Source organism: Cryptotermes secundus, unplaced genomic scaffold (assembly GCF_002891405.2).
Source record: "Cryptotermes secundus unplaced genomic scaffold, Csec_1.0 scaffold741, whole genome shotgun sequence".
NCBI lineage: Eukaryota > Metazoa > Arthropoda > Insecta > Blattodea > Kalotermitidae > Cryptotermes > Cryptotermes secundus.
Genome location: NW_019724599.1, coordinates 435,221 through 460,379, shown reverse-complemented (window position 1 = coordinate 460,379; position 25,159 = coordinate 435,221). Strand labels below are relative to the sequence as shown.

The following is a 25,159-nucleotide window of genomic DNA, read 5'->3' as shown; positions in this document are numbered from 1 at the left end:
ATGCGTCAAAAATCAAAACAAATGTTCCAACCAATCACTGGAACAAGTCAAATAACATAATATAAAACATAGACAACACAGTCACTAAACATAATAAAATGTGACTACAACAAGACTTAAATAGTAGATGAAAACATATTAACCGTTTATCTTATAAAATTCATCCAGTTTATAGAAACAATGCATATGAATGGATATTATCAATAAACAACACAGTATCAAATAATGTATGTTACATCACTCACACATCAAAAGAAAAGCTATAAAAGTCATAGTTGGTATGTATGCAGATATAAAGTAGATGATTATTTATATATTTTTAGTTAGTCAAGGTTAATTTTAGATACTATTTATAACAACCAAGATCACACCTTGTGTTCCATTCATAATATTCATTTAAAGAATAAAATGAACCAGCAAGAAGAAACTCTTTTAGAGCCTGTTTGAATTTAGTAATATCATTTAATAGATTCCTGATGCCTTGTGGTAGATTATTGAATATCCTAATTCCTGAATAATATACACCCTTCTGCAATTTAGCTAATTTATTACTTGGAAAATGTAAGTCAAAACCTTGGCTGGTGTTAATGCTGTCTATAGCAGAATTAAATTTAAATATATCTAAATTCTTAACAACAAAAATTGATACAGAAAATATATATTGAGAATATAAGGGCAGAATATTTAACTGCCTGAACAATGGATGACAAAGAGTCCTTATTTCTTGCCTTCATAATAATTCTCACTATTCCTTTTTGGATTTTTAAAATTAAATTACTATGAGTTGAATTTTCCTTATTCCATATGACATAATGGAATGTACATATGCAGAATAAATCTGAACAATATAAGACGTGAAACCAGCAGGCATTTCAGGAACAAAAAGAGGGAATATCTGAAAGACAAAATTGATGAGCTTGCAATGAACAGTAAGAACAACATTAGAGACCTGTATAGAGGAGTAAATGACTTTAAGAGGGGTTACCAACCGAGAAGTAATTTAGTGAAGGATTAAAATGGTGATCTGCTTGCAGATTCCCACAACATTTTGAATAGGTGGAGGAACTACTCTCAGTTATTGAATGTACATAGTGTCAGTGATGTTAGGCAGACAGAAATCCATACAGCTGAGACGTTAGTACCTAATCCTAGCCCTTTTGAGGTTGAAAGTGCTATTGCAAAATCGAAACGGTATAAATTGCCAGGTAGTGATCGAATTCCTGCAGAACTTATTCAAGCAGGAGGTGAAATATTATGTTCTAAGATCCACAATCTAATTACTTCTATCTGGCATAAGGAAAATTTGCCTGATCAGTGGAAGGAGTCTATTATTGTACCAGTTCACAAGATGGATGATAAAACTGTCTGTAGTAATTATCAGGGTATACCACTGCTGTCAACTTCATACAAAATTTTATCCAAAATTCTTCTCTCAAGGTTAAGTCCACACAAAGATGAAATTACTGAGGAACATGAATGAGGGTCTCGAAATAACAGATCAACTACTGATCAGATCTTTTGCATTTGTCAGATATTGCAGAAAAAATGGGAGTATAATGAGACAGTATATCAGCTATTCATAGACTTCAGTTAGGAGGGAAGTATTGTACAATATTCTGATAAGTTTGGGTACCCATGAAATTAGTAGGCAGACTAAAGTGTGTTTAAACGAAACACATAGTAAAGTCTGTGTAGGTAAACTTTTGTCTGATAAATTTCCTATGCAGAATGGTCTAAAACAAGGAGATGTTTTATCGCCACCCCTTTTCAACTTTGGTTTAGAATATGCCATTAGGAAGGTCCAGGGAAACCAGTTGGGACTGAAATTAAACGGGACATTTCAGCTGTTGGTTTATGCCGATGATGTGAATCTACTGGGTGATAATGTAAATACCATAAAGAAAATCACAGAAACTTTAATTGCCACAGGTAAAGAGGTTGGTCTATAAGTAAACACAGGGAAAACTAAGTATATGTTGCTGTCTTGTCAACAAAATGCAGGGCAAAATAATGACATGAAGATACGAAACAGATGTTTTGAAAATGTGGCACAGTTCAGATATTTGGGAATAACGATAACAGATCAAAACCTGATTCAGGAGGAAATTAAGAGGAGACTGAAATTGGGTAATGCTTGCTGCCATTCAATCCAGAACCTTTTGTCTTCTCGTCTGCTGTCCAAAAACATACAAATTAGAATATACAAAACTATAATTTTGCCTGTGGTTCTGTATGGGTGTGAAACTTGGTCTCTGACATTAAGGGAGGACCATAAACTGAGTATGTAAGATTTGAGGCTTTCACGGCGGTGACTATGAAGAAAGCAGTCTTCTGGGATTTGGGACCGTGTATATGTGGTGTTAACCGACGTTTNGACTTGCTGAGACAACCCCCCCCCCCTCTGCTCATATTTTTTTCGGGATGGAGTTCAATCTCAATGGCTACCCTAATGATGCGATCCATATAGCGGGTCTTGGTGGCGAGGATGGAGGTATTCTGAAGCTGAATACGGTGTCCCAGATCGATGCTGTGTTCAGCTATGGCCGACTTGTCCGGATGTTCGAGATGGATGTGCCGCTGATGCTCCTTCAACCTCATGTCGACGGAGCGGCCTGTCTGCCCAATATAGACCTTTCCGCACTCGCATCGGATACTGTACACACTCGGTGTCCTTAGGCCCAGGCTATCTTCAACCGGCCGGAGGAAACTGGATAATTTGTTTGGAGGCAGACCCACTGCTTTGATGTTGTGCCAGAACAGCACTCTGCTGATACGGTTGAATATGGTCCCGACATAGGAAAGGAAGACGACTGAGCCCGGTTTGTCTTCAGGCCAGCTGATATTGGGCCGACGGTTGAGAACTCTGTGGATCTGCCGGTTGTTGTATCCATTCTTCTTGAATACATCCTTCAGGAATACCAACTCCGCATGTAGGCTGCCTTGATCACACAGTGCTCTAGCCCTGTGCACCAATGTGGAAAGTGCAGCTTGCCTGTTGGAAGGGTGGTGGTGGGATGCAGCGTTAAGGTAGAGGTTTGTATGGGTGGATTTGCGGTACACTCTATGGCCCAGAGAACCGTCGGGTCTCCTGTAAATATCTATATCCAGGAAGGGGAGGTGGCCTTCAGTTTCAGTTTCCATTGTGAACTGGATGGACTGCTGGATACTATTTAGGTGGTTCAGGGAGTCCTTGAGCTTGTCGGGGCCGTGTGGCCAGATGACGAAGGCGTCTCTACGAAGCGAAACCAGCAGCGGGGCTTGTGTGGGGCCAAGTCAAGTGCCCTCTCCTCGAAGTCCTCGATATAGAGGTTAGAGATGACCGGAGAGAGTGGCGAGCCCATTGCCACACCATCGGTTTGTTCATAGAACTGGCCATTGAAGTTGAAGTATGAGGTAGTCAGGATATGGCGGAAGAGTCTCAAGATGTTTTCTTCGAAATGTCGTCCTAGCAGATCCATCGTATCTTTTATAGGCGCCCTGGTGAAGAGTGACACTACATCGAAACTGACCATTATGTTGTGGGGATCAACATGGAGAGAGTCCAATGTGTGGACAGATTCCATGTAGTTACTTACGTGATGTGGACCGTTGCCAGTGTATATGCTTAGAAGGCCAGCCAAGTGTTTGGCCAGGCGATAGGTAGGAGAGCCAATGGTGCTCACAATGGGCCTTAGTGGAACGTCAGGCTTGTGGATTTTCTACAACCCGTAGAGTCTAGGTGGCCTGAAACCTTGAGGTCATAGCTGTTGGCAGACCTCCTCAGCAATCGGGGACTTTTTCAGGAGAAGAACAGTCTTGCTCTCTATGGTATCGATAGGATCCTTCTTCAACTTTCTATAGGCCTTATCCTCCAAAATAGCGGCGATCTTTCGGTTGTAGTCAGACGTATACAGTACCACGGCCGCATTACCCTTGTCAGCCGGAAGGACGGTGAGCGTTTCATTGGCTTTTAAGGACCGAAGGGCTCTTCTCTCGGCACCAGTCAGATTGTCCTTTGGTTTGCAGGAGTTCTTCAGAATCCTGACCGTCTCCTGTCGGATCTCTTCCGCGGTCTCTACAGGCAGGGTCACTATCACCTTCTCCACCCTGCACAGGATATCCTTGACGGGAACAGACACCGGAGCCACAGCAAAGTTGAGGCCCTTGCTCAGGGCCGAGAAAGCCGCTTCTTCCAATGGCACATCACTCAGATTGACCACCGTCTTCTTGCTGTCAGGTGGGCCGGGTGGGTGCTGGGCCTTATGCAAATGTTGAAACTTCTTGCAGTGCCTGGCTCTTACGTCATCAGCGATGCGTAAAGCCTTCTCACTAGTGATGCGGTCGATCAGGTCTCAGTCATCGGCGGACAAGCCCTGGGTCAAGCGCAGGTGTAAACAGTTCTCTGGATACAACGTCCAGCTCCCGCCTGGTGTGGTGGATGCGTTCACGGAGCAAACAGAAGCTCGTGCGTCTATACATTCTGTCGGCAGCGTCAGAATTTATGTGGTGTTTGAACTGAAGGAACCGAGGGATAGTGTTTTGGTCTCTGCATCTAAGAAGGAAGGGAAGGGTACAGAGTAGCTTAGTCTTCTTGGTTCGTAGCGTCTCGAGTCGTCGAATGTGTCGTTGAGTAGCCTCCCCATAGAGGAACATTATGTAAGATTTGAGGCTTTCAAGGCGGTGACTATGAAGAAAGCAGTCTTCTGGGATTTGGCACCGTGTATATGGTGTTAACCGACGTTTCGGCGGAACGTATCGCCTCCATCTTCAGGGTAGAAGGAAAAATAAAATAAATCCGCAGGCGAAGAGACCATGAGAACCGGTAAAAGCAGACTGGTGTTGGAAATATACACAGCTGTGTGAGAGCAGTGAAGGAAGGGGGGAAGGACAAGTCTACAAGTGAAAACAGTAGTGTCTGAGGGGGTGGGAGCTGGGACAAGCAGGGTTTTGTGTTGGGTCAGAGAAAGGCAAGGTTAAAGGCTGGGCACTAACCCTTAAGCTGGGGGGGAGGGTTGTTATGTTAGTCGGTCATGGCCTGTGTAGCCTTCAGGATCTGGCACCGTATCAGCAGAGTGCTGTCCCGGCACAACATCAAAGCAGTGGGTCTGCCTCCAAACAAATTATCCAGTTTCCTCCGACCGGTTAAAGATAGCCCGGGCCTAAGGACACCGGGTGTATACAGTATCCCATGCGANCCCCCCCCCCCAGCTTAAGGGTTAGTGCCCAGCCTTTAACCTTGCTTTTCTCTCCCCCAACACAAAACCCTGCTTGTCCCAGCTCCCCCCTCCCTCAGACACTACTGATTTCACTTGTATACTTTCCCTTCCCCCCTTCCTTCACGGCTCTCACATAGCTGTGTATATTTCCAACATCAGTCTGCTTTTACCGGTTCTCACGGTCTCTTCGCTTGCGGATTTCTTATATTTTTCCTTCTACCCTGAAGATGGAGGCGATACGTTCCTCCGAAATGTCGGTTAACACCACATATACACGGTGCCAAATCCCAGAAGACTGCTTTCTTCATAGTCACCGCCTTGAAAGCCTCAAATCTTACATAGTGTTCATCTAAGGGAGGCTACTCACGTAGAATAAGTTTTGTTTTTAAGATAATTCCTTTGTACAGACCACATGGAAAACACCGTCTTCCGTTGTTGAAAAGTGTTTACCGAACCACTGCATAGCAAAAGTCGCGGCACAGACCTCATAGAAAACAGTCTATTATTGAGGTTTGTTTACCGAGCCTTTGTTCAGCAATGCTCTTGCCGTCCACATTCCAGTATACTAATTCCATCTCCAACGCATCTTATTATTAACCACCCTTCTTTGTCAGAACTTATTTGGCCTTATACAGTCATCATCAGGTGCCTTCCTGTTTTGCTAAAATTGTTGCAGTATATTGTGTGTCAAAATTTCATATGGTGTGTAAAATCGATATTTCATAAGATAAATGTATTTTAATTAAGAAATATTGCGTTCACGGGTGACATACCATACAGTGCAACCATTTCATTGAAATAGAAGACACCTGACGATGGCTGTATACGGCCGAAACCTGTTGCGAGGAAGAATGGTGACTAATAATATATTAAATTGGAGACGGAAATCTATTGTATGAAATAAGTGGCAAGGGAAGTGTTATGGACACAGCCCATGAGTGGAATCTTCAATAGCAACATCAACGAGTCACCATGAAAGCCTCAAATCATTAATTGTGAAATCTATTTATCATGCAGCTTCCAAATGCAAGAAAGAACTTTCTTCTTACAGTGATGCATGACCTCACTGTAATGCATCAAAATCATGTTTTATAAAAAGGTGAAACAAAGACGAATCATAAATATATATTTGGCAACACTGTAGTCTAGGCTAAAAGTTTTTAAAATTTCCTTTGTACCGGTTAACTAAAATGCTTATAACGCTGGTAATAGTTAAGATGGAGAGTTCCCTTTTGTATTAACTGAAAAATATTGAGTGAGGCTTTCGTTTTGTATGTGACTCACACTGTTTTAGGGAACATGAAATCATCACTAAAACTATTATATCACCGGGAACATTTTTGCAACTCCAGTGGCACGTACTGTGAGGGAGAAGTTTTCAGTACCAGCCCATAATACTCTTTCTAATCGCTAACATCTTATATTCAGACATTTCTTAGCCACTTGTTGATTCTCTAGAAATCGGCCGCCGTATGGTAACGCTGGAAACGGCCACGCTACAATTTTCGCATTGTACCGTGTTTCACGGCGTTTGCCCTTCTCGTTGTCAACAAAATGGATGAACTTTAGAGGGTAAAACCTCTTTTCACTGAACAGATTAAAATATATGGGTGCTTCTAGAATNAAAAAAAAAAAAAAAAAAAAAACTTGTTATCCAGTTTCCGGTGAAGTCTTTGTAACAGAAAGAATGCTAGCAACTCCAGTGTTTCATTTCTGTTCGTTTCCTTTCAGTGATGGGCTCCAGATCTTAGTTTTAGATTGAGAGTGTTTTATAAAAATTTTGGGGCACACTGATTTGTTTCTCTGGCTATTATTTCCGTAATTTGTGGTGTATAAAACAACTCAAAATATTCCTGGAGCCGTCTAAATCAAAATTTATGCCAGATTTACCAGTAAATGGAAACTGTCGCACCTGACACTGCCCATTTCGTGCTGCATGCTGCTGTTGTCACTGACATTTTCTTCTTCATGATGACACTCTGGTTACGTACTTAAACGTCATCTGTTCTTTATTTACTTACGTAGTACACCATCGCACTCCCCTCGCACTCGGCAACACATCACGTACGTGTTATACGTCATAAAGTCAGGAATCAATGAAGATGGCGCCATCACGGCGTTTTTGTACCAGCTGCACCAATGAGAGAACTGAAGTGTGTGACGTCACGGAAAACGCCTCCGTCATATGTTCTGCGAGTGCGCGTTGTGTTAGTTCTGTTTCCTGTCTGTCAGGTGGTGGAAGTAAACGTGTAATAGCGGAATATTTACTACTTCGCGCTGTGTCTATCATGTATCCTGCTTTTGAAGATGCCGGCAAAGAACCCGGTCTTCTCATCTGGAGAATAGAGGTAACATTTGTTGATATGAGATTATTGTTTTCAACCTGTTTTTGTTTTCATCAGCACCACTCAACTTTTTACATTTCCTGGACAGCAAAGTGTGGCATCAAAATTATTACTAACGCTACTTTTCGCCGGTGCATGATTTTGTAATTCAATTGGTGGCAAGATTTCAGCCGAGTGATAGGGCCGTCCATATATCCGAATTACAGGGAAATTTCACGGTTCGCCTACCGAACAGGAAGGTCTAGTGGTAACGGTCTAGAACTGCAGCTGGAGGCTTCTAGGTTCTAATCTCTTTTAGGGCCGTCCATATATCCGCATGACAGGGAAATTTCACGGTTCGCCTACCGAACAGGGAGGTTTAGTGGTAACGGTCTAGAACTGCATCTGGAGGCTTCTAGGTTCTAATCTCTTTTAGGGCCGTCCATATATCCGCATGACAGGGAAATTTCACGGTTCGCCTACCAAACAGGAAGGTCTAGTGGTAACGGTCTAGATTTGCATCTGGAGGCTTCTAGGTTCTAATCTCTTTTAGGACATCGACTATCTTGATGTCATGGTTTTCTTGAGTTACAGCAGGAAAATACAGTTTTATTTTTAGATCGTAAGTATACCGTCTATAATGCAACAATAACCTTATGTAAAAACACTAAAAATATATATTTAATACACTGAAAGTGCGTGTTAAATCCTTAAAAATGTCATTAAAATTATACATTCATTCCTTGGTGTCTAAAATGAGTATACGAAGTCGATCCTCGACAGGGGCGCTCGACACTTCTTGTTTGCAGTAAACGAAACCGCACTATCTCCAATAAAGGAGATGGAGGTCCATGCAGTACTATATTTAAGAAAGTGTGAAGAATTATATTCACTTCCCACATACTCCCTAACGTTACTCTCAAATCACAGGGGAATATTAACAGTTCGGAAGATGGTAGGCTATTCCATACTAATCGCCGGCTTAGAAATGCGGACGACAGTTCTCAGTAATCATACTCATAGATATTAACCCTGAAGACCATCTAATTAATACTTAAAAATTAAATTCCTGCATTCATCATTACAAAGATCATCCGGTTAATGCTTTCCAGTGAAATAAATCACGGTTTATTCTGAGAATCGTACGAAACACATAAATATAATCTACAGAGAAACTAATTCTTGTGTTTTAGAGCAGGTGATATTCTGTGCTTTAAAGATTTAGTGCCATGAACAGCATTGTTTGTTAGAACAATAGCCGTATAGCTACTCAGCCCCATTTTGAAACAAACGTTAATATTCTCAGTAAGGGCAACACTGATCCAACCAAGTTGGCGGAATAAATAGATAGTCTGTATCCATAGAAGTTCTGTGCCTTTGTACGTTCGTTGAATATGATTTTCCCCCACCATATCTTGTTGGCCCTCACTCATAACGAAGACAAGCACATATCTACATAAATAAAAATAATTTCTGTAAGCGAAATGCTGTTTGTTACGTGCGATTACCTTCTTAAGACTTAAAGAAGTTAGAAAACTGCCTGTTATATGCAGTTGTTATTTCCGTCCCCTAGCAGCAGCATTCAAGCTTGCTGTGGTTTATCTACAATAAATGTGAATCCATTTTTTTCCGGTTCATTATGTTTATTTTAAGGAACTTTACTATCTAGAGCCGTGTGATGGATTTAGAACAAATTTTGTTAACAGAACGGGATTTGTACTCACAGAATTACTGGGTTTTCGGACTTTTTTCCCCATCGTCCGGTATTCTAGGAATTAGAAAACACGACGTTTCGGAAACTGAATCTGTTTCCGTCTTCAGGTGAGGAAGGAAGAGAGACCTACTCAGTTGGGCCCCTTAGAAAGAGCTAATCTCAATCACTTGACAACTCCTGTCAGATTTGTCAAACGATTTCAACATATACGCGTAAGACTAGGCTAATTCAGCGGAAGATAACAAGAAACCATAAAATAAAAATTGTGCTAGAGCACGCACATGCGTGGATTTGTACTGTTACACGGCGGTGATTCGTCTGGAAGTTTCATTAAACGTAATTCGTTTTAAGGGCTGCTTTTTTAGGAACTCAATTCAGTAGTTACGTAAGTTAGATTTTGTCTGTGGAGCCGGTATAGCTTAATCGGTATAGCGACAGGCTACGGGCCGGACGGTCGGTATTCGATTCCCGGCAGTAGTAAGAGATATTTCTGTGCTCCACTGCATTCAGACCGACTCTGGGGTTCACCCAGCTTCCTATCCAATGGGAACCGGGGGTAAAGTAGAGGGGGCGTGAAGCTGACCACTCACCTCCATCAAGTGTCGAGGTTAAGAATGGTGGAACTATACCTCCACACCCCCATATGTCTTAATGGCGTGGTGCTTAATTAAGCACAGGACCAGCTTTACCTTTACCTTTAAATTTTGTTTGCCTTTTGACAAATTTTAATGACAGCCGATATTCGACACTTATGTTTCGGTATGCCAGGATCATGTAAGGATCCGTGTATGCCTGTTATCTGAAAAACAAGTTGAACAAGAAGAAAGTACGTAATTTTTCAGTTGTATCGCCGAACATTACAGAGATACGAGCGAAAGTGTCTGTGTTTCTGACTCTAGAATCATTCTTACCCCAGATAGTTGCTAACATATTTAATCTTTTCATGATGATAGATAATTGACGGAAGTTGTGTGGCATTAGTGTTATCGTCCACTTGAGTTAGTTTTGGGCCCACTTTATGTAAGGGAAATTAAACCTTCATGTAACGGTTCTTTGACAAATATTTGTGAAATTCAGTATGTAGCATTTGTGTTAAGTACATGTTATACGAGCATTGTCATGTAATGAAGAAAGCAGTCTTCTGGGATTTGGCACCGTGTATATGTGGTGCCAAATCCCAGAAGACTGCTTTCTTCATAGTCACCGCCGTGAAAGCCTCAAATCTTACATTGTCATGTAATGTTTAAATTATTTAAGAGTCAGTTCTTTCTAGGATATAAATAAAGTCTTACGCATTCATTTTGAACTTTTTAACAGATGTGATGAAACTTGAGTCAATGCGGTTCCGTTACACAGGAATTATTGTGTGTTCCTAATTGACTTACTTATATTTAAAAGCCACCCTCCGNTTTTTTTTCTCCAGAGCTGTCGATCGAAACATTCTTCACCCTTGACGTTTCTTCTTTACATGCTGTCCTAAACGAATCCTTCCATCTTCCATGTGTTGACTGGTCAGCCACGCCTCCTTTTTCCCTGTCGGTTCAATTCTGCAACCTGTCGAGCAGTTCAGTAGTCATCCATTGTTATGACGTGGCCCTTTCATCTTATGTGGTGCTCTTAGGGCAGCCGCACACCAGCTGCGTCAAGACATGAGAAAAAGACGCAGTCTTGCTTCATTTGTGATTAGTCAACATCATGACTCAGACCGGTGTGCGGCGGTTTTCATAGTCTCATTCGTTTCAACTGTGCTTCTTTCTTTGCGTCATGTCGGAGACATCGTGTCTTGACTGTTACATGTCTTGACGAATTGCTTCCTTTAATGTATCTATTTTAATTCCCAGTTTTATTATGATTGTTTCATTTCTAATTCTATCCACTCGTGACATAGACAGAAAACACTGTTCCTGTACTGTTGGCCGCGTGTGTGTTGCGGGCGTTGTCAAGCAATATCAAGATACTCTTTCCCATGACTTTTCACACCAGAATTCCCTTACATACTTACTCATGGAGCCTTCCGGAGGAGCCGCCAATTCTGCAGCTACTCAAGAATTTCTCAGCATTTTATGGAACCCGAAGTTTCATTACCGTGTTCACAAGAGCCCTCCACTGCTCCCTATCCTGAGCCAGATCAATGCAATCAATACCATGCCATCCTATCTCTCTAAGATCCATATTAATATTGCCCACCCACCTACGCCGTGGTCTTCACAGTGGTCTCTTTCCTTCTGGCTTTCCCACCAATATCCTATACACATACTTCGTCTTCCCTATTCGTGCTACATGCCCTGCCAACCTCATCCTCCTTGACTTGATCATTCTAATTATACTTGGAGAAGAGTACAAATTATGAAGCTCCTTATTATGCAGTTTTCTCCAACCTCCTACCACTTCATCACTCTTCGGTCCAAATATTCTCCTCAACACCCTCAGTATATGTTCCTCACTTAATGTCAGAGACAAAGTTTCACACCCATACAGAACCACAGGCAAAATTATAGTTTTGTATATTCTAATTTCTGTGTTTTTGGAGAGCAGACGAGAAGACAAAAGGTTCTGGATTGAATGGTAGCAAGCATTACCCGAGTTCAATCTCCTCTTAATTTCCTCCTGAATCAGGTTTCGATCTGTTATCGTTGTTCCCAAATATATGATTTGTTCCACATTTTCAAAACATCTGTTTCCTATCTTTATATAATGATTTTGCCCTGCATTTTGGTAACGAGACAGCAACATATCCAGAATTCCCTTACAATTACAAAAGAACCATCGCACCCTTCAATTCATTGTCATATGCAGTTCAGTTTTGTGTCGTTTAGAGCAGTGGTTCAGTGCGCGAAACGTTTGAAAGGGTACGCCTAAGAATTATGGGAATGGTCTGAAACTGAACTACAAACTGATGAAATTCTCTGTATACGTACTTATTCGTACCCTCTAAATTCATGAAATGTGGTTCAATTAGCAGTAATTATGCGCACCAAATGTCTTTATGACTTTAAACTATCATTTTAATTAAACTCACACCGTCGCAGATATCAACGTGATGGTTGGCAGCTTAAATTAAACAAGGGTAAAGCGAATGCAATACGCACGTGTTAAATGTGTGATTATTAGTATTAGTTTCAGTCCACTAGTCAAATCTGACTCAGTAAGACTTACATTGTGCAGTTGTGTAAAAATTGTTTTGTGGCTTGTAAAGAAATCCAGAAGTGTTGAAAGTGATATCGATATATTGAGCGCAGCCAATTTTACAGAATATGGTTCTCCTGCAGAAAAATAGACATTCGATTTTATGTATCAATTTGTAAACGGGAAGGACTTCCCCAGTGTGTCCTTCATGCTGCTCAAACATAATGCTACCTTCACAATAGCATTTGTAACCTCTTTTGATGTCTCATACTTCATAGTCAGAAATAAGACGCATCATACGATAGGAGAGCCATTATTGCTGCCAGAACTGCACAGAACTATGCACGGTGAAAGACATGGCGAAGTTCTTGAAAAAAAAAAGATCCATTCTCTAATAAAAGAATAATGCGACACATTGAATCATTGTCAGTAGACTTCAAGGAACAGTTGCAGACCAGGTTTAAATGCAGCCCAAAATATGTTCAAGTCTACGAATTAACAGATGTTGTAGGATTTCCTGAGCTACTTGTATTCGTTAGATTTCTGGGAAGAGTTCGTGTTCCGTCTACCGCTTTCAGAGAGATGTACAGGAGTGAAATACTCAAGGTTGTTTCACAAAAGACGGTGTCTGTTGGGAAAACTGCGCCTGCATTTGTACAGGCGAAGCAGGAGCTTTGACGGGAAACAAGAAAGGCTTTGAAGAGGAAGTACGGCAGATTGCTCCTCACGTGAACCTTGTGCATTGTATCATTAATAGGACTTAACATCGCTTGACCTTGAGCCACAATTGCATTCTGTGATACGGAGGCGGTTAATGTCATGAACTTTGTAAAATTTCCACTTTTGTGTGGGGAAATGTAGGCAAACCACAAGTAGCTTCGTTTGCTTTCGCAGGTGAGGTATTTATGAAGGGGTAATTTTTTAACAATTAGTTGAGCCGAAAGAAGTATACAGATTTATACAGGACTCTTGTTCAGTATATCTACACTTTTAGATACAAAGTACTGTAGTTTGCTGTGCTGTCATTTATGTCGGATATATTTAATAAACTCACCGGAGTAAGATTCTCTCTTCAAGGCCCAAATACAACTGTTTTTCAGTTTTTTGACGATGTTTCTTCATTCGTTAGAAAACGATGCTAAGGAAGAGCCTTGGTGAAAGTGACACCCTGTAAATGATTATTAGCATGGCTGAATAACTAGAAGAGATTTATTGTTTATTTGAAGAAATTAAACCTCATGTTCTGACTCGTCTCATTAAACTTGAGAAAAATTCTAAGAACCATTTTCAAGAACTAATGCTTCAGCAGCATGAATAAATGCGAAATCCATCTGCCATCACAACTGGTAAGGGCCCCCATACACACAGTTTGGCCTCCAGTTCGGCCTGCACAGTTGAAGACTGAAAGGCAAAACTGACGTGTGTGGTGCAGCCGGCCGGCCAATCGTTTGGACTGTTGGCCTGTGGGAAATCCGTCAGTCCGTCAGTTCTACCTGCAGGACCGTAGCACGTGACGTGTGTGACTCAACATTATAGGCTCGAAGACCGTGATTGTGGCATGAAGCCTGCCGCTTTATCTGCGCGTGTATGGGGAGGAAAGGGGGGGGGGTAAACTGTCACAATTTTGCCTGTAAGGTCGATCGGAAGGCCAAACTGCGTGTGTATGGGGGGCCTAAGAAAATGTCACATTTCTATAAACGCCAAGGAATTTCTTACAGAACTTTCTTGCGATACATCTCTCAAGATCAAGTTTCAAGCTTTCACTCTTCCTGAATTTTGAATTTTTATGAAGAAGAAACGCGTGAAACTCTCACAGGTAACCACTGAACGTTACTGTTTGTGGAACGACGTATCTGATTGAAAATAATATTTTCAGCAATGCCATCAATTAAATCGAAATACCGTAATTGCCTTCAACTTCAAAGTTCCTAAGGCGTTACTGTATCGATGATTCAACCGAAGGTGAGTCACTTAGTTTTCAGACATGTACGCCAAACCTTCCCGCACTGTTTCAGTGCTTGGCACATGCGAAGACAGAACGATTTCCATGGACGGGCATGGGGAAAAACGATAATCAGATTTAATGTGAAATAAATATTACGTATGTACTTTTTCACTTATAACAGTGCTAAAGGAATGCCCTCCCCCCAACAAACATCTACGAATATAATAATTAGTGTAAAATATTGTATGGTGAGCGAACTATTTTGTAGTGGTGGCACCAGAGAGAAAGCTAGAGTGTAGATGACTTAACAGAATCCCGTGCTTTTCGCACTAACTTGTATAACATGGCCTGCTGTTTAATACGTACAGAGTAAATGTCCCCCATTAATCTGTTTAAGCTAACTTAGTTAATTACAGTTAATGAACGCCGAAAAGTGAGGGACAGTGATTCATGCACTTTCTGCAATGGTTCGCTGTTACACGACCACAAGCCGAGCAATGTTGCGAACTAGCTTACTAACAACTACCTTACTCCATGGAACCTAGTCCCTGATAAGCTTAGGCTTATCCATCTACATCTGTTTTCCTCCTCAGTTTCCCCCCACGCTCTTCCCTCCTCCTGTGTGACAGCTTCCCTAACTTCCTGTTCCCTTCTTGATATGTCTTCGTCCTGGGCGTTCTTTTTTCAGTTTCGTGTTGAAACCTTCTTTGGGATTCCCACTTAGCCTAATCTTAAAGCGCAACCTACCATCTAGCTGTGTTGCTTATTTTATATACCATAAAAATATACATAAAAATCATACTAAGGGTCAACAAATATGACATGATTTCAAGGCACGTGATGTTGCTAAGGAGACGTTAATTATACAGTGAATCTACTTCAGAAGTGACGGAGAAGGTTATGTTTCCGGTTAACATCAGATAACTGAACTGAGTCGAACTAGCTTCCGTTTGTGTTCTTGACATTACTGTGTTGCAGTTTATATAAATAACTATCGGTTATTCGGTGTCTGTCGGGCTTTCCGGTTCCCATCCCTCTCTATCCATCCGCTATCCTTCGCGGAATCTCTTCATCTACTCGCCTTATCTCCCGGTCTTCCTCTCTTCTTCCTGTTTGCTTGTGTCCACTGGGAGCACATGTGTGAGCCATCTGCCATTGTTTGATTTTGTTTTTATGTGATCTTAAATAGAACGTTCCGAGACTCTTTTTTTTTTAATTACGTGATTTGGAACTCTGCCTGTCTTTGACATTCTCGGCGCTCGTCTAAAAAATACGTATATTTGTATTATTTTTACGTGTTTAATTGTAATACACCGACGTTCTAATTGCAATGACCTTGAATAGTATTATCTTCTGGAGTCTGCTTGTTTGCTTGCTCGGCTTACTTTGAAGATTCCTCCGAAACGTTAGTTAACTTCTGCCATACTACACAGCGCCAGAGCTAAGAAGCTAACTTTCTTTATATAATGGATTATTTGGAAGTAGTATTGTAATTGTTCGATTTTCTTTGTAACTCATTAATCCCATAATAAACCATTCGAGATTAATTTATTCTTTTCTTATGTTGTGGACCTGTCGTCTGACAGATTACTGATGATGATGATGATGATGATGATGATGATGTATTAGATATTCTGGACTACAGTCTGTGCCACGTTGATGTCCCAGGGGCGTTGCTTTAACGCGCCTTTGAGCCGGAGGTTTTACTCAGACTTTACCCAGGTGTAAGAGCTTTGATATATGGTGGGAACCTCTAACAAAATGCAATGCAACGGAAAAGCAGTTAAGAGAAGTCACGAAATTCTTCAAAGACACAAAAATTAAATTAGCTTTCCGGACACAGATCACAATACAAAATGTATGTAGACCTCTTTAAAAAACAAATACACCAGAAGCAGCATTTATCAAATGCAATGGCTGCAGTGCTCATTTCATTACATTGGACAGGCAGTGATAATATTCGACACCGATTACAAAGAACTCATACAGGCCGGCACCATGGACGTCATGAGGACAGGAAAGAAAGGGAAACGTTTAAACAGCTAAGAAAAATGCCATGATTGTTTAATTAGGAGAGTCCACCTACACATGAACGAAAATTACATTGAAACTTATAACCCAGTATTAGAGGCATTAGACTGACTGTACACTGAATAGCAGAACATCAAAAAGGCTGACGGGATTTCAGGCACTTGTAGCTTGGGAAAGAAAACAGACATGAGGATGTTGCTTGCAGTATTTATTCATCAATTGAAACGCTTCTTTTTTTACACAAGTGGTAATGTTATTAGGTGTGAAACACTTCACAGTGAGCGTCATCTGTAGTTCTGCATACATCCCACTTATAGACCACCTCTTGCCATACACGCTGTAACGTGTTCTTAGTAACATCTGGCAACTGCTGTAGTGATCCTTGTTTTGCGTTAATCCAGTGTATTCACTCTTTGGCTGTGCACATGATCTTTCTTATAGTTCCAAAGACGTCAGATCAGCAGATCGAGGGGCCACGCAATTGGCCCTCCTCTTGTTATCCATCAGCCAGAGAAATTTACATTCGTTCATAGATAAAGTTTTCCCTGTGCACTACGCCATGAAGGCGTATTTGGAGTGGATGTATAGATCCATATTTTCGGCACTAGTTGGAGGTAAGTGGCCCGCTAAACTCCCCGGCCGCTTTACCCCCGGGGAAAGAGCCCCCGGCACCCATTGGATAGGAGTGTGGGTGAACCCCAGAGCTGGTCTGGATGATTGGAGAAGCAAAAGTTCTTGACCCTACCGGGACTCGAACTCCAACCCCTCGGTCGTCCAGCCCGTAGCCAGTCGCTATACCGACTACTCTATTCCGGCTCCCTCAGCCTTTGTATTTTACCCCAAATATAATTTACTGGTAAGACGTTACTGTCAGCCTTTCTACCCGACTTGTAGACTGCTAATTTTATCCGGTATCGAATAAACTACTTGGGTTCAAGGAAAGTTTGCTGGACTGGACAAGCGCGAAATGTGGCGTAAAGCGTCTGACCACGAGTGTCACAATTCACTGCAGCTTTTACGTGCATATGAAATGTTATTAGCATCCGCAGGATAGTTTCTTAGTAAGAAAGAATTTCCGGTACCCAACCCGAATAGAATATTTGGAGTGGCACAACAATCTTCGTCCTTACGAAAGAGGCCCCATAACGCGCAGCAAAATTCATTTCATTCTCTGTACCATTCCGTTGTAGTTGCTCCGGTTGGCTTCTTAGTATTACTGAGCATTACGGACCAAAGGGAAGTAAGTAAACTGTAAATTAGTCCCTAGACTGCTGGTACTCTATTGAAAATAACGTGACAGATATCAGGGTGAAAAACTCACACCAATCCGATCGACATTTGATAATTTCGATCAAACATTGCCAGCTTTAGTTGTGCATACTTTTGTTTGGAGTCATATTTTCACGTTTAATCGAACTACCTTTCCAATTTCAAGCAGTTGTTATCGACTTTTCTTTTATTGTCTACTCATTTGACGCAGAGTCATTGTATATATAACACATGCACATATTTGTGTATGTTCTTTGAAGCTGAAGAGACTTGGACGAGCAGAATGGTGTTCCGTTCTGTATAATGTAGCAACCCAACAGTGAGTCACTCGCACTTCTTTGCTACTTGCTGACCTTGGTGGCAGTCCTCACATTTCACAGCGATGTGTCAAAGTTATGACGCTAAGGACAACTAATCACATTGCGTCACTTGGAGGCTTGTACGTCGCAGGATACAGTGATATATTTTCACGAATTTAGTGACTAGACACAGGGTTGGGATTCGTAATAGGATTTCTTGGAATCTTATAACTACAAGCAGTTATAGCGCTCTCGCTAATTCATACACTCGACTTCTCAAACGGATCCCAAAATTGTCATACTCTGCGCACGTCCTTACAGACTGGCGACTCTTGCACCTAACCCTTAACTCCAAATGTCTACACATTCTCGACTCACTAAGTTTGTCAAGTCGTGCTGGCTATATGGCCTCGGGGTGGACCCAATAGAAAACGTTTCCAGCAGTTCTCTATTGTGGCGTCACGTGTTTCTTTGCCACGGAAACGTGTTTATCGGCTGTTCCCTAGCAACGGCCGTCTCTTCTGACTCCGCTGTTTCGTTATTTCCACTGATACGTCACAATACATATGACGCAGAAACATATTATTGCGGATTGTTAATAGTAGGTCTCGAGCGGGTCGACGTAGCAGCAGTGCTCTAGACTTGTATTACGGAAGTGTAGAGCTCAAGTCTCTGCCGGGGTACCGGATATTCTCATTGAGGTTTCTCATGATTTATGGCCGTCCCTTCAGGTAAATTTCGGGTTAGTACCTTGATTGCGCCACAAACGTTTCCTTACTCATCCTTTCCAATTCATTATTACTCGTAATCAGTCATTTTTCCATTCGACGATATATACAGAGGGGTCCAAAAAAAGTACTCGCTCTTTGATAGTCAATATCTATGGAACAAAATGACATGTAGTTACAATTCTTGCGCGGAGAGAAAGAGAGTCATTGTATGTGTTCGAAGCGACCACCATCAGCGGCTAAACAGCGTCGATGTCGCCGAACTGATGAGCGAACTATGGCTGTCAGTGAATCCGGTGTGATGGCTGCACACGACGCTTCGATGGTTTCTCGTAGCGCGTTCAGTGTAGCCGGCTTTTATCGATAAACTTCATCCGTCAAGGTTCCCCATAGGTAGAAGTCGAGAGCTGTTAGGTCTGGAGACCGTGGTGGGTACTTAGTAGCACCTCTTCGACCTATCCGTCGTCCAGGTAGAGTGTCATCCAAGTACGCCTTGACATCTCAATGGTAGTGAGGTGGAGCACCATCTTGTTGTAGGTAAAATCTCTCATCTCTAAACAGCTCTCGAATGGCAGGGAAAATCGATATATGAAGCATATCGAGATGCACCTGACCAGTTACGGTACCTTCAAAGAAGAAAGAACCAATCAAACCGCGGATGACAGACCACGCCACACATTAACGCCCGGTAGATTCACTTCCTTGCCCACGTGAACGTTTGGATTTACAGGAGCCCAATACACACAATTGTGGCGGTTAACTGTACCGTTCATTTTGAATTGCGCCTCGTCCAGTACCACTTCAGTACAGCCTTGCGTTTCTCAAAGAACAACCTTTCAGCCATTGTTGCTGCTGTCTTCTGCTCGCAGCGCGCACGCGGCACGACACTCACGTGTCTCATGTGACCTTCGCCATCTGTTGAGGAAACATTACACTACACTACCGCTCAAGAATTGTAACTACATATAATTTTGTTCCAAAGATATTGACTATCAAAGAGTGAGTGTTGTGAAACATCCTGCAAAAGAAAGTGAACGTAACCGAGCGTCGGGATCCAGTGGGCAGCGCTCCTTCGTATTCGTGAGGTTCCGGTTTTAAATCTCGGCTCGGGATCGACTGCCTTGACTGAGGTTTACATTAGTCCCTCCAGGCAGTTGCCAGGATAATACATCATTGTTTCGGGTCTATATGCTGCTTCCATCTACAGGGTCGATGTGTGTAGGTTGGTGATAATTGAACCGTAAATATAGAAACAACATGCATTTCCGAAATGTCGACATTGCCCACAACCACACGTCGCAACAACCCAAGAAGAGAATTGATTCCATGAAGGCCGAAAGATAATAATAATAATAATAATAATAATAATAATAACAGCAACAACAGTAATACATCAAGTTAGGCAGTGACAGCGTCCTTTCACGTCTTTGCCAGTAGATTCTAAAAGATTCTGACGATCGGGTACAGCACTCGGGATTACTGGGTTTTTGGACGTCGTCCGTCATCTTGTATTGTTAAGAACAATAAATTATGCAACGTTTCGGAAACTGGATCTGTTTCCGTCCTCAGATGAAGGGGGAAGGAGACACCTACTCTGTTGGGTCCTTCAGAAAGAGTCAATATACATCACTGGACGAAATAGGCCCATTTTCCGAAACGTCGTGTTCTTAGAATACCGGACGATGGGCGAATCCATCTACCCAGTAATCCTGAACGTCTTTTCCTGTCCATTATTTGGCGTGTATCATGTCATTCTACATTGCGTCGGACGAACATTCTCATTTTAGATGATGTGAGCAACTACTCAAACGTAAGTTTCCTCAGTGAGCTCCTGCTAATCTGGAAACCAGTTGCCTGCTTGAAATCGGCGACATTATTCGGAAATTGCGGTTGCGTTGCGGTTGCCAGTTCCCTTGGTGTGCCCTCGCACTTATCCATTCGCAATCTAAGGACGCTCCATGCCGTGGTGACAAGAGACCCAACTGTCGATGTTACGAAGGGTATAAGATGACTTTATGCCAGCGAATGCCCATCTTTCCGATGTGTCCAGTTGGTGTGCCTGTATAGGCTTGTGGACTGGGCCTGAGTCTTTAGCAAGGTAAAGTTGTCGCTGCTGGTCACGGTAGCCGAGCGGTCTAAGGCGTGCACTGTCTTCGCTCGCTCGGAAGCCGGGATCGTGGGTTCGAATCCCACTCAGGCATGGATGTTTGTGTGCGTTTTTCTGTGCTTGTGTACAGGTAGAGGCCTTGCGACGAGCTGATCACCCGCCCAGGGAGTCCTACCCTATGTCTAAGACCTAGAAAAACCGAAGTGAACGGAGAAGTTCATGGAGGTAGGCCTAGGCCCACTAGGGCTGTAGTGCCAAGGGGGAAAAAAAGTTGTCGCTTCATTTAATTAAGCACCACGCCATGAAGACGGGAGAGTAGAGGTACAGCTGTAAGCATTTTAACATCAGTACTAGATGGAGGTGAATGGTTAGTTTTACGCCACGGCCGCTTACCCCCTTGCAAGGTGCAGCCGGTACACATTCGATGGGAAGCTGATTGAGCCCCAGAGCCAGTCTAGACTATGTGGGGATTCCTCAGTCGTCAAACCCATGACGTAGTCGCTATAGCGATTGAGCCATCCCGGATCCATCTTTAATACCGTTCCGAAGTGAAGCAAGAAGTTCCCACCAGAACTCATGAAGCCCACTTCATATTGCACTGACTTCTAGACATATAGTCTTGAGCTGTTAATGTCATATCTAGATAACGTAATTTTAATTAGTTCATTGGATTATTCTTCTTCTATTCTTGTTGCTCTCACTTGGAGTATAGGGCATCGTTGAAACGCTTCGTTTCATTTCAGTTTCATAATCTGAGGCACTCTGTAGGACTCCTTGGACGGGGGACCAACCCGTCGTAAGGCTTCTACCTAACACAGACACATAATAAACGCATACTGACATCCATGCCTTGAGTGGGATTCGAACCCACGATCCCAGTATTCTAGCGGGCAAAGACATTTCATGCCTGAGACCGCACGGCCACTGTGATCGGAAGTTAATCAGATACTGTGCACTTTTTCAGTTCCTGCCACTAGTAATGCGAACGTGGTGGCCGTTCGAACCTGCGGGGTGCAGCGCCACTTAATGTCGGAACGAGATTTTTTTTTTTCATGATTTCTCTTCTGTAGAATGAAGAAATAAATAAAATGACAGCCGCGCGAAATCTGGACCCGTATTTAGCCTTTCATGTGATGCTGATAAGTAATTAATGATTTAAGTCAGACATGCGAAATACATGGCGACACGCCATAAAAATAGTTACAAATCCGTATGTTTACAGTGACGGACATGATGAGTTGAAATTATGGCATATTCCAAGTAGATCGTTAAGTGTTTGGTTATTAATTTCCGGTGACTGTTAGCCTGCTGTAGATGGAAACATACGAAATGTCTTACACGTCGAAAGCCCTCGTCACAACTAAAATTCTTTCAATATCATTCTGCCTGTTTTAGTTTCTCTGACATATGTCATCGAAGAGTTCTGTCTGCTGGGGTGTGGTGCTGTGTATTCTAGTAAAAATTTACTGACTTCGCGGAGCGGCATGTCCAAAGTCGATAATTAAGCCAAGCGAGATCGAGCAACAAACATGCTTAGTGAGCCACGCGTAGGATTGCCAGATTTTGCAAAATAAAAAAAGAAGTGATGTCTCGTTGCTTGTTTATAACGAAATTTTTCACAACTAATAGGCTATAAAATATACATAATCAACATACTACATAACTTACAAAATGCTACTACACCATCTGTATTACATAGGCCTACTACACATTTACAGAACAAAACAAATATTACGTAGCCCTATTACATATTTATAGAATGCACAAAATATTACCTAGCACACATCTGTAGAACATACAAATATTAAATACTACATATTTATAACTTTCAAGGGCTGGTCGATCAGATTCTGTTAATTGTATTTCACTAAACTCTTAGCACTTTTTAATAATTGAACATCACCTTTTGAAAATTTATAAAATTAAATAAAAAAACGGATAATTATCCACTCCTGGTAAACAATAAACGGATGAACAAAATTTGGGTGAAAAACGGAAGAATCCAGGGAAAACGGGGCATCTGGGAACCCTAGCCACGCGTGAAAATTGTTACGTATACGTATGTATAAGTCCAGTGGCCAACTACCCTGATGCTGCATGTTCTTCCGCAAAGGTCATAAGGATCTACAAGTATACACGGGGTCACATCTCAGTCATCGGCGTAAGAATCTCAAATCTTTTCATGCATGATATCTGGTAATGAACGTCTTTGACATATATTACGTAACTTTCACGTTGTCCTCTCATACTGCAATTGCAGCAGAAGTCGCGCCAAATTGACACTTGGATTGACAGTGTCTGTCTGCGTGTGGTAATAACTTGAGAGCCGCTGAGCAGATTTTCATGAAATGAGGTACTGAGGAGTTTACTGAACTGTCTGCAATTAAAATTTTGGTTGAACTTGGACTACAATAACGAGTAGTTTACGTGTATTTCATAATTTTCTCGCTAAATTGGGTGTTCCATTCAAACCTTCCACATTTAATCAGATCCTAGAACAGAAAGTATGAATGATAGGAAAATGAAGCTACAGGAAATACAAAAACAACTAAAAAATGTTATTTGAGACACTAATAAACCTCTACATGTAGCACGAACAATATCCACTCTGTATTCAATTTCTTGCCACGTTCTTTCCAACATGTCCATTGGCACAGTAGCAATCGTTTCACCGATGCGGGCTCGTAAATCTGGTAGGTCATTCACTGGAGGCATGAACACACGGTCCATCACGTTAACGCAGAGGAAGAAATCGAGCGGAGTGAGGTCCGGTGAACGTGGTGGCCACTGAATTGGTGCACCACGTCCAATCTAGCGATCTTGGAAGGTGTCGTTGAGGGACCTCCGAACATCCAGACCCCAATGTGGGGGGTTCCATCTTGTTGGAAGATTATGTTAGGCCGCAGATCTGCTACCTGGAGATACAGGAAATGTTCTAACATGTCAAAGTACACGGTGTGTCCAGGATCCGTTGGGACTCTTCCGCCCCCCCCCCTGCAATGCCATCTGTTGGCGCGTTGTGGCGTTCAGATTCTTGAAGTTTCAGCTGTGGCTGTCTATAATTTCAAAGCGCAAGCATCGCTGCATCATGTGTTCTGACCTTGAATGTAACAGTACTGTTCTGACGCTCGTCGGAAAATGGCGGTTGAACAGAGAGCCAATATCAAATTTTGTTTGCAGTTAGGCAAAAGAGCCGGAGAAGCGTACAGCAGTAATTATTTGAGTCGCTCGAACATTTTTCGATGGTATGCTGTATTTCGTGACGGCAGGGAGGACATTGAAGACGCTCCACGTGCGTCAAAGCCGAGAACAAGTCGCACTGAAGAAAATGAGAAAAAAGTGACCGAAATCCTCGCATCAGGCAGATGTGTTTCTGGAAGACTCATCAAGGAGCTTTTGGGACACCAAAAAGTACTGAGCATCAAATTTTGACCGAGGATTTGGACAAACGGAAGGTCTGTGCTCGGTTTGTACCGCACGCGCTGTCAGGTGATGAAAAACATGCGAGAGTGGAACACTGCAAAGACATATGATACAAAATTTACAAAATCGATTGTTACTGGTGGCGAGACATGGTGTTTTCAATATGAGCTTCTCACAAAGCGGCAGAGTGCAGCGTGGTTGAGCCCAAAGAAGCCGAAACGAAAGAAAGTCGAGTCGAGTAAACACACTGCTAACCGTTTTCTTCGATTCCAAAGGAATCATTCACAAGGAATTTCTGCCAGAAGGTCAGACAGTGAATTCTGATTATTATCTCGGAGTCCTCAATCGTTTGTGGACAAGAATTCTTCGAATTCGGCCTGAATACCGAGAGCAATGTTCCTGGTCGCTCCTCCACGACAATGCCCCACCCCACAAATCGAAGATCTTGCGCGATTTTTTGGCCAGAAAATGGGTCAAAGTCCCTGATCATCCTCCGTATTCGCCAGATTTGGCTCCAGCAGATTTCTGATTGTTCCCAAAAGTTAAGTTGGCGATGAAAGGAGACCGTCACGACACCATCCAGGACATCCACAGGGAATGTACCGCAGTTTTAAATGCGATTCCACAAAAGGAGTACAGTGACTTTTCGAAAACTTTTCAATCGATTCCAGCTATATATTGATTCAGAAGGAGACTATTTTGAATAAAAAGAGTGAAATTTTGGAAATAATTCGCGTCTTGTATTTTTAATGAACACAGTCCTAAGAGAACCTTTGCACTGTGTATACGCGGCCAGATACTGTAGCTTCACCGAAGAAAAACGGAAATAAAATTCTTTGAGTTTTTCTTTCATCCAGCGTTAATTGTAATCCATAATTTATCGCAATTTGTTCGCAATGGTTAATTAAAATGTGGGAGGCTTGAACGGAACACACTGTATATCGGAGCGGAGAATGTTTCTGACAAACGTGGTCAAAGAAAAAATGAAGCACGGATGT

The 25,159-nt window shown here is 42.2% G+C and overlaps 2 protein-coding genes across 3 annotated transcripts in view; one reads left to right on the top strand and one right to left on the bottom strand.

Moving 5' to 3' along the window:
- Positions 1-3,737: 3,737 nt before the first annotated feature.
- On the bottom strand, positions 3,738-4,285 carry LOC111862435. The gene is made up of 2 exons (XM_023847826.1): positions 4,281-4,285; positions 3,738-4,209 (listed from the first exon to the last, which is right to left on the bottom strand). Exons 1-2 carry the CDS (start codon positions 4,283-4,285, stop codon positions 3,738-3,740), a joined length of 477 nt encoding a protein of 158 aa, XP_023703594.1.
- A 3,112-nt stretch (positions 4,286-7,397) lies between these two features.
- LOC111862418 (gelsolin, cytoplasmic) overlaps positions 7,398-25,159 on the top strand; it is a 73,917-nt gene continuing 56,155 nt past the window's right edge. Inside the window, exon 1 of one of the 2 annotated variants that reach the window (XM_023847790.2) lies at positions 7,398-7,543. In XM_023847790.2, the coding sequence (XP_023703558.1) occupies positions 7,484-7,543 (60 nt within the window). In that variant the 5' untranslated portion in view covers positions 7,398-7,483. The remainder of the gene's footprint in view (positions 7,544-25,159) is intronic. The other variant, XM_023847791.1, reaches the window with a different exon arrangement.